At 34.9% G+C, this 9,618-nt stretch overlaps 1 protein-coding gene across 2 annotated transcripts in view; it reads right to left on the bottom strand.

Annotated features, from left to right (window-relative positions):
• Nucleotides 1-5,859: 5,859 nt before the first annotated feature.
• CD2AP (CD2 associated protein) overlaps nt 5,860-9,618 on the bottom strand; it is a 163,115-nt gene continuing 159,356 nt past the window's right edge. For both annotated transcript variants that reach the window (XM_055264843.2, XM_055264844.2), the window contains exon 18: nt 5,860-8,816. In XM_055264843.2, coding sequence (XP_055120818.1) covers nt 8,775-8,816 — 42 coding nt within the window. In that variant the 3' untranslated portion in view covers nt 5,860-8,774. The remainder of the gene's footprint in view (nt 8,817-9,618) is intronic.

Below are 9,618 nucleotides of genomic sequence, written 5' to 3'. Positions count from 1 at the left end.
TTGTAGTGAGCTGAGATCATGCCACTGCACTCTAGCCTGGGCAACAGAGACTCCATCTCACACACACAAAAATAATAATCAATTAATTAATAAGCCAGATGAGAATGTAGCCTTTGAATGGCAATTTTTTTCTTGCCTCAGTAAGAACAAAGGTTCAGATCAAGATAAAATAAACAAACATAAAGGCATTTTTGCATTACACATACATTCGCAAATTCAATGGACTAAAAATAATATACATTATTTTATTTCATTCTCTACTTCTCCCTCTCCCTCCATAGAACTGGTGATAATCTTGGTGAGACTAAGGAAATGGTCCCTGAATACTTTTATGTATACTATGTTGTTTTTCTCATACTCCAGGATTTTTATCACTGTTAAGAATCATAATCACTAGTTTTGTCACTTGTTCAAAATACTGTCTAAGCCCTGGGTCAAGACTTAACAGATATTCATGAAAGGTCTTGCTTTTCCCTAAAGCATACTGCAGATGGCTGGCTATTTTGTCAGTGGAAAGATCTGTGTGATGTTGTCTTGCTCAGTCCTCCTACTACATAGCATGTTTCACTTCTGAAGTCTTCCAGGTGACCACGTTCCTTCTGGGGTAGGACTATTCTCTGCTTCTGTGACCCTACAGTCACATCATCACCACAATACGGACATTTTAACCCCATTTTGGAGAGAAAAGTCATTTCCTGCTTAGAATTTGGGCAGAAAATCGATTCACTTTTTCAGGCATGGTCATGGCACCACAGACTCTCCACTGACCACCGGCTCTGGACTGTACTGGCAGACTCCAACTCTATACGAATTATACTAGACTTTACATAGGGAAAAGACAGAAGTGGCAAAACAAGAGATGCCCTACCAGAAACTCCTTAAGAAGCCTGGAGCACAAAGCTCACTACAAAACTATTATATGAGCTTGTTACATAAGCAACCATAAATGGGATATGCTTTCTCTTTGGCCTGGTTGTGGTAGGAGCACATTGCAGGACAAAATGGAGGAACAGGAGGTGCCACCAGAGAATCAAGGACAGGAAGTGGCAAACAACACATGTGAGAAAGGGTTCAGGACTCACTGCAGCAACCTGGGGTCAAAGGAGCCCTCAAGGCGTCAACATCCAACAGAAATGACAAACAAGAGCAAGATGTTTTTGTTGCTGCTGTCTGACTTGTTCTCCCAGAGCTCAGGGCCTCCTTTCTCCCTCTTCCCTGAGTAAATGGCAAGAAGGAAAGGGTTTAAATTGTGGCAAAACAAAATTTTTATATCTCTTTAGATAAGGAAAGGGATTAAGACTTGAGTGATTTGCCAAGTTCACACAGCTACTCATTTTAGAGCCAGTTTTCAGAGCCAGATCAGTTCGATTCCAAGGCCCTAACTCTTTTTACCCTATCATGCGTCACTTAGCTTGGGGACGTAATCAGGCTAGGGAAGTAGGGTGGTTGTGTCCCAGTTCTGGGTGAAGGTTGGAGCCCTCTCTGATTTTATTTGCAGCTGCTGCCTGTTTATGGTTTCCTCAAGATCCATATAAGCTGAGCTTTATTTGACTGCCATCTAGTGGTCATTTAATTTCATTTTTTTCCTTTTTTCTTTTTTTTGAAAGACAGGGCCTCACTTTTTTCCCAGGCTGGAGTGCAGTGGCGCGATCTGCAGCCTCAACCTCCTGGGCTCAAGTGATCCTCCCGTCTCAGCCTCCCAAGTAGCTGAGACTATAGATGCACACCAACACACCCAATTAGTTTGGTTTTGTTTTTGTTTTGTTTTTAGTAGAAACAAGGTCTCCCTATATTGCCCAGACTGGTTTCTAAGCTCAAGCAATCCTCCTACCTCAGCCTCCCAAAGTACTGAGATCTCAGGCATGAGCCGCCGTGCCTGGCCCATTTAATTTCTTTATGGAAGCTACGTAGGGTTGTTTCTTGTGTTTTTGCTGAAAAGCCATGACAACCATTTAAGTTTGCAAAGATGTACACTAAGAAATGAAAAATGTTTCCCAAAATCTTGTGTGACCACATCACAGAGAAATCTAAAAACTATGAGATCACTGAAAATAGACTTTACATTTAGTCTCTTACTGATGGAAAAATGTTGACAGACAATATAAAGGATCACAAAGAGTGAAAGAAGTAAGACTAGACTAGAAGAAATTCATATTCCCCAGGCAGGCTCCTTCTTTCCTATATATTATCTATATAGAGAGGCAATAAAGCTTATGAGCAAAAGCACAGGCTTCAAAACTCGGTTTCTTGGGCTGAGTTCAGCTCCAGCCCTTATTAGCTCAGTGGCCTTGGCCAAGTTGCTTAACCTTCCTTAGCCTCTTTCCCATGTGTGGAGTATAATAAGCACATAGAATTGTTGAGATGATTAGGCAGAGAGGTAAATTAGATAGCGATTACTTGGAATAGCACTTGGTATGTGGTAAGCACAATATAAACATTAGCTATGAGTGTTTGATGCGATGCCTACTTTTAAAGGTAAGTTTACTATAAAATGTAGGGTAAACTGACCATCTAAAGTCCAGTATATAAAATTTGTTAAATACATTTTAAGAGCCTAATGCAGTCCCAGGAAGAATGTCTATTTTATAGCAATCGGCATGATAGTGGTTAGTCTTGAAGAGATATCATACTTGAATATTTGAGGAAGAAAAGGTAGGAGACGGTGAAGACAAGCGGTAGAGAGAATACCTCCCTTTTGTCACTTATTTATTCATCCACTAAACATTTACTGATGGTCTACTACATGCTAAAGACCATACTAGGTCATTTTAGGTCAGTGGCTCTCAAAGTGTGGTCCACCAGGTCAAAACGACTTTCATGATAATACGAAGATGCTAGTTGCTTTTCTCATTGTGCTGAGATTTGCACTGCTAGTGTAAACGCAGTGGTGACTAGAACTGCTAGGCACGCATCAAGACAGTGGTACCACTTTGTTACTGTGTTCTTCACCACCATACCCAGTACAGGAAACCCCTTCATCAAAGTGAACATTTTATTTTTCTTATAATTTCGTATCATGCATTAAGATTGATAAATTTCCTGATATGAAATCTTTCCTTGTGAGATTGGTTTATGATGATAAGGTTTAGATATTAAAGTTATGCTGGATTCATAAAATAAATTGGGTGGTTTTCCATCTTTTTCTACAGTTTGAGTAGCTTAAACACCAATTAAAACACAGCCATCATGTGGCCTTGCTGCCTTTCTCAGTGGTAGAGCCTTAAATACATTTCAAATTTGCTTATGGTGTGTTTAGTCAATTAAAAATTTCAACTTCTTTTTTGAGTCAATATTCATCCTTTAAAGTTGCATAACTTAACAGATGTCTTGGTGTTACATATCATGCCATTTTCTTCCTCCTGGGACATAAAGGATTTTAATCAAGGTTTTCTTCTGGACAACTTTTTGTTGTTGTTGTATGAAACACAGGTATCCATAAAGATGCTTGTATCTGATTACTTACCTTCCCATGGTGTCAGTTATTTGATGAATAGCACAGGAAGGAAGAAGAGCTATAAATTATGTTATCCAAAATATTCTCTCATTACGTCTGTCTTCCCTAAGAGCATGTCTCCCTCTCCTTGGTTTTCAGCCTTCAAATTATTAGGGCTTACAGTTAGTGAGGCTTCTCCTTCAGTTCCACATTTCCCAGCTATTCTTCTGTAGAGGATTTGAGCCTACAATGATCAGATGGGCCTTTCAGAGAAATCTGCGTCTCGCACAAAGTCTGGGAAAGTTTATATCAGATTTCAGGTTGCTCCCTCCAAAACATTTGGAAGGTATTTTTACTATTATAAATTGTAGCTTCCTTATTTCATTTGAAAAGCAATGTTTTTATCTTAAATCTGCTTTTTAGTCTATTAATATCCAATCTTTTTCATTGTATTTACTGTTTTTAATGAGGCTCAAGGGAGGAAAAGACAGTAAAAATGTCATCACTCTCACATCATTTGCATTCTGTTCAGTTAATGTTTAGGAGTATCTCTAAAAATCCACTCTACCATGAAATGTTAACATGTGATTTTATTAAAGAATTGTTACTCGTTGGGCATGGTAGCTAATGCCTGTAATCCAAGCACTCTGGGAGGCCGAGGGGGGCAGCGTGGATTGCTTTAACTCAGGAGTTCAAGACCAACCTGGGCAACATGGTGAAACCAAGTATCAAAAAAAAAAAATTAGGTGGGCGTGGTGGCATGCATCTGTAGTCCCAACTACTCAAGAGGCTGATGCAGGAGGATTGCTGGAGCCCAGGAGGCAGAGGTAGTAGTGAGCTGAGGTCGCACCACTGCACTCTAGCCAGGTAACAGAGAAGGACCCTGACTCAAAAAAAAAAAGTTTCTCAATGCACTTAAAATGTAGTTTTACTTTCAATAACTTTATTCACACACTTTTAAAGGGAACTGAAATGTAGTCAGTAAGAAACACTTGGAACCTGATAGGAAATAATACCATCCAATAGTTGCAAAATAGCCACACCTTTCATGACAGAAAAAAACTATTGGCTCTATACAAAAAATTCTGGTATCTGCTTGTGAAGTTATTTTCCTTACATGGAACAGCAGAGTCACAAAAATGGTGTTAGTGGTAAAACAAATGCAACAGGATTCAGAAAAAAAATGTTTAACACCCAGACCCAGTCTCTCTTGCATCTTGAGAATATAACCTAATAAATCCAGGTGAGTTAAACTGCGACCTGCTTTTATTTCCTAGAACTGGGCTAAATTTGCAAATTGTATTTTCAGACAAAACCATCTGCACTCTTCAAACACAAATTCTATGGTCCAAAACTTTACCATTATTGCCTCCAAAGTTTTTTGTCTAGTGCTTATAAAAGCCAGTAAGAACTAGAAATTTTTTATAAGATTTTTAAAATCTTATCTGACACACCAATTTTCCACATTGCTTTATTTATAGTGGTGTCCTATTCCTTCTGTTTCAAATCTTCCAGCACACTACTAGAATCTCTAAAGCTATATGTGATCTATGTTCAGCAAAAGTATGTGGACCTTAATGTTCTCCTTTCATCTTGTTTTCTGTATTTATCAGGATTTTTTCGGTTGTGAGTTCAGAAACCCAACAAGCTTATGAGCAAGTCTGTGCTTATGGAACCAAGCGATAGCTGAGACTCAGCAACAGCTACAATCAGTTTCAAAGTCCTTCCAGATTCTGTTTCCATCTATCTATGCTCTACTAAATTTTGTTTTTCAAATCAGCTTTTTCCAGATGACAGAAAAAAAGAACTGTGGAGAGCTCCCATGCTGAGATTAGCTCTTTCTGTTTCCAATTTTAAAAATTTCATTCTTTGATTAACTCAATAACTCAGTTTGAGCCAAGTACTCTCTCAAGGGATAATTCCTGGGTGGTCAAGGAGGTAGAATCTGTAAGATGGTAGCAGCTCCCCTTTGAACAATATAATACAAATGAAAGGAGCATCTCCCCAAAGAAAGGGATACTATGCTGTATTTAGGGGGAAAGGATATACAATGCCTCCTTTTTCTTAACCTTACCCAGCTAATTTTTATCACATCCATCACTGTAAAATGCTTTTAAAAAGGGTAAAACAGCAGCCTCCACTTTTTAAAAAAAAAAAACCTACTCTATGCCAAGCACTCTACAAAGCCATTTAGATAAACTATTTCAAATTCTCCCCATAATCCTGTAAAGTAGAAATTATTATCTCAGTTTCAGATGAAAAACCAGACTCAGAAAAGTTCAGTAAACGTCATACAGTCTAGAATTTTTAATGTTTTTGGTTTACTATTTATTCTTGTATTTGGAAATTGAAGTAATACAATTTTCATCATACTCTGCAATACACAAATGCTAAAGTTAACAAAAAATAACCAGTAAAGACTGACACAACTGGCAATAAAATCCTTTATTATTAATTTTTCTTTTTGAGAGAGAAGCATGCTTTTAATACAGCACCTGTAAACAAGTTAGTGAAGTATACACTATTTTGAGATTCCCCCTTTCAATTTTTTTTTTTTGGAATGTTAGGTTACAACATCAACTGCATTATATAATAGTTACTGAAAGCAAGTCAGGGTAAAATTTTATAGCCAAAAATATTCATAGCAGCAACTTTTAAAACATGATTTTATTAAATCAAGTCATTGCACTTGGTCATTTTATTGCTACAGCAAAACAAGGCCTTTACATTATAATACTTCTCATTTCTGATTTAACTGATTGTCTCATTCTGCTCATACATTTCAAGTTTAAATGCAAGTATAAAATGTTTATCAACAAATCTAGAGAGCACTTGGATTTTTTATTTTTCTGTGATCACAGTAAGGAGCATAAAAAAGAGTATCTTCTGTTACACAAGGCCTGTTCTCTGTTTACATCTTCAGACTTAAATTCTGTAGAAGGTAACAGCTTTGTATTAAGACAGAAGCTTAGTGGTCACAAACAAAAAATAACACTGAAATACAATTAGGAAATTAATGATACTCTGTGTCTCAAAGAATATCTAAACTATACAATCACTAATAATTTGGCAATGAGATTCCATGCTGTTCAACTATTGTCTTTTATACTCACATGTAGAAAAAAAATTCGTGATTTACCCCAAGGTTATTAAATATCATTTTGTGATATGAACTTTAGTAATAGAAATTAATAACATTTCCCATACCAACAGCAAGGAGTAAATTTGCTAGAATAAAGGAATCATTTTTCCCATCAGGACTGGCTTTGTTTGGTTTTCTTTACTATTTTATCAAGGACAGAAAGATAAGAGTATTTCAGTTACTTTTCTATTCTGACCGAGGTGTACATAAGCAAAAACTTTAAATACATTTCCATGCTCATAAGCATTTTGATTTTATGTATTAGTGAGAAAATGACCAACAAAAACTTTAAGAACAGCCTGAAATTTGCTGGAAACTTCCCTCATCCCATTATTAGGGTAACCAGGGATCACTTCAATAGATGTTCTGGTGAGAAAGCTGGAGGATAATTTCTAGGATTACAATATTTTTATTTTACCTAAGGTTGGTCATTAAAAGAAAGTAAGATTTAATTTATTTAACAATAAGAAAATAATTCATTTGACTAGTCATTTAAACCTATTCTATTTAACAGAAGAGGAGGGAACAATTTTGTTCAGTAGTGACCTCATTAGAAGAGCCCATTTTGAAGAGTTCTAATGTATATTCTCAATATATAATTAGCATTCCCCCAAACCCCTAATGTAAGTTGTAAATTAAACATTATGTTTACTGGCATTTCTATTTTCTACTTCAGTTCTCTTTATTTGAAACACGACAAAATTTCATTTACATAAGATTTCTATATTATAAGATTAAAATTTAAAGGAAAAATATTGGTTTGGTGGTTTAAAACTAAAAAAAAATGTAAGCATGATCACTGGTACTCAAAAATCTGACACTCATTTGTGATATCATAAAGCATAAAACAATTTTTGGCAAGTAAAAAATTTCAAATTTTAAAAATTTAAATAAACTCACTTGTTTTTAGATGTTACCTACAGATAGAACATTTTAAAACATTCAACTGTTCATAAGTAACTCTGAAGAAACAACTAATTCACCCATTCTGTGAAAATGTATTTTAAATATGTTCAACTATATTTGGTTTTAAATAAGCTGTAATGTTATATCTTATGACATACTAACATTCTCTATAAAGTTTGTACCTAAATAATAGTTCAAAATATCTCCATGAGTTAGTTTGGTCTATTAGGTAAATTATACATCATAAAACCTGAGTATTTACAAGTTAACTTGTCAAAATAGGAAACCTCACACTGAAGTTCTGAAAAGCTTTGGGTTTTGTTTTCCTATTACCATTATTAAAAGTCAGAAGGAGAAGCATGAAAAACTAAGTGTCAAGATAATGAGAAATATTTGAGGCTGTAAAATAAGCAGAAAAGTATAGCAACAGGCTGGTGTTTACATATTTTATACGTGCTGTAGTTTCTAGGCACAAGTTAAGGGTTAAATTAACGGTTTTAGATTCTTCAGACCTAACAAATTTAAAATACAGTTCATATTTCCCCAAATGTTTAACAATCCAACATATTTTAACTAAGTTCCTTTTATGACTCCTATAGTGCAAGCAACATAAAATATTCTAAAAGTTGATGAAATTATTTTGATTATTCATTAGTTCTTACTATATGCATGGGTGAGTAATCTGGTTTATATAGCTAGGAAACTCCTATTTCATCACCCAAAATATAAACAGCATTGCAGACAAACAGGCACAACAGTGTAACCTTGAGTAAGAGGATAAAAGTAAAAATATACACACACACACACACACACACACACAGTTTATATCCCTTATGCATTATGGAAAAAGTAGTGACTATAGTTACTAAAAAGCTAATCTGTCCCTCTCAAATAGTATATCTTACAGATTACTTGTAAATATATCACCATATTTATAGTATAGATCTCTTTAAAAATAATACAAGTTTCAATAAAAAAACTACTGTGCACATTCTTATTTATATATATTCAGTAGTATTTTCAAGCAAACAATTTTTTAAAAAGTGTTTGCAATCTCAGCACAGTTAAGAAATAAGGCCTCTTTTTCTTCATATTGGCAAAACAAAATATATATATATATATATATATATATATATAAATTCACCCTCACTCTACTTTTCTATAGATATTACACTTCATTTACTCATATTTATCACAACACCAGAATTCACAATTTTTAAGTAACAAGTCAGCTGAAGTTCATAGTGTTGCTTCTGAATCCCTGGAACATTATGAACACCAGGTCCACACCACTCAAGAAGACAGGACAGCTTTTTTCAGCTTCTCTATTTCCATCTAAAACAAAAAACATAAATTGAGCAATAAATAAAATATGCTTAGTTTAGTAGTTTATTTTACTCTATGTCATTAAGATGTGATCATACTTTCAAGCTTTCAGATTTTTTTTCCAGACCTAAAATCCAATTTCCCATGGTATAATTTGGTTGAATAAAGTTTCAACAGTACCACGCAAGTTCCTAAATGGCAGTTACAATAAGAAAAAAGCAATTATAGCCCTTTCAGCCAGAACAATGTTAAGTCATGTGAGCCTTTAAAATTAAAGCTGTAGAAAAAAATCAGTCAGTCCTACAAAGAACAAAAGAATCCTTGAAACCAAATTAAGAAATGTACATGTATCTATAATTAAACAAAGGATACATTAAACAACGGTAAAAAGAATAAAGACCTGTTTAGTTCCATGTTTTTCACAAATTATGCTTAATTATAATTATTGTCAAATCACTTGACTTGGTTTCAATTTACTTATCTGTAACCAGTATATACTACATTAAATATCTTAAAGCCCAGGAATATATCTAAGATTCAGTCAAGGTGCTTGATACAGTTCCACCTTTAGGCAGAAGGCATTCTTCACTTAACAGAAATTCATAACTTAAGGAATTTATGAAGAAGGAAATCAGTTCATTAAGTTTGCACAATAACTACACAGAGTTATTCAATACTGACATATTCAAATGGCTAAGTTGAGGCTCAAAGACATTAAACAGGATGCCAATGTTCCACACTAACAAGTGACACAGGACTTGTCATGGTAAGATTTAGGGCTTTAAAGCCCACAGTTTTTATACTGATTTCT

Source organism: Symphalangus syndactylus, chromosome 23 (assembly GCF_028878055.3).
Source record: "Symphalangus syndactylus isolate Jambi chromosome 23, NHGRI_mSymSyn1-v2.1_pri, whole genome shotgun sequence".
NCBI lineage: Eukaryota > Metazoa > Chordata > Mammalia > Primates > Hylobatidae > Symphalangus > Symphalangus syndactylus.
This window is presented reverse-complemented; position numbering and strand designations above follow the sequence as displayed.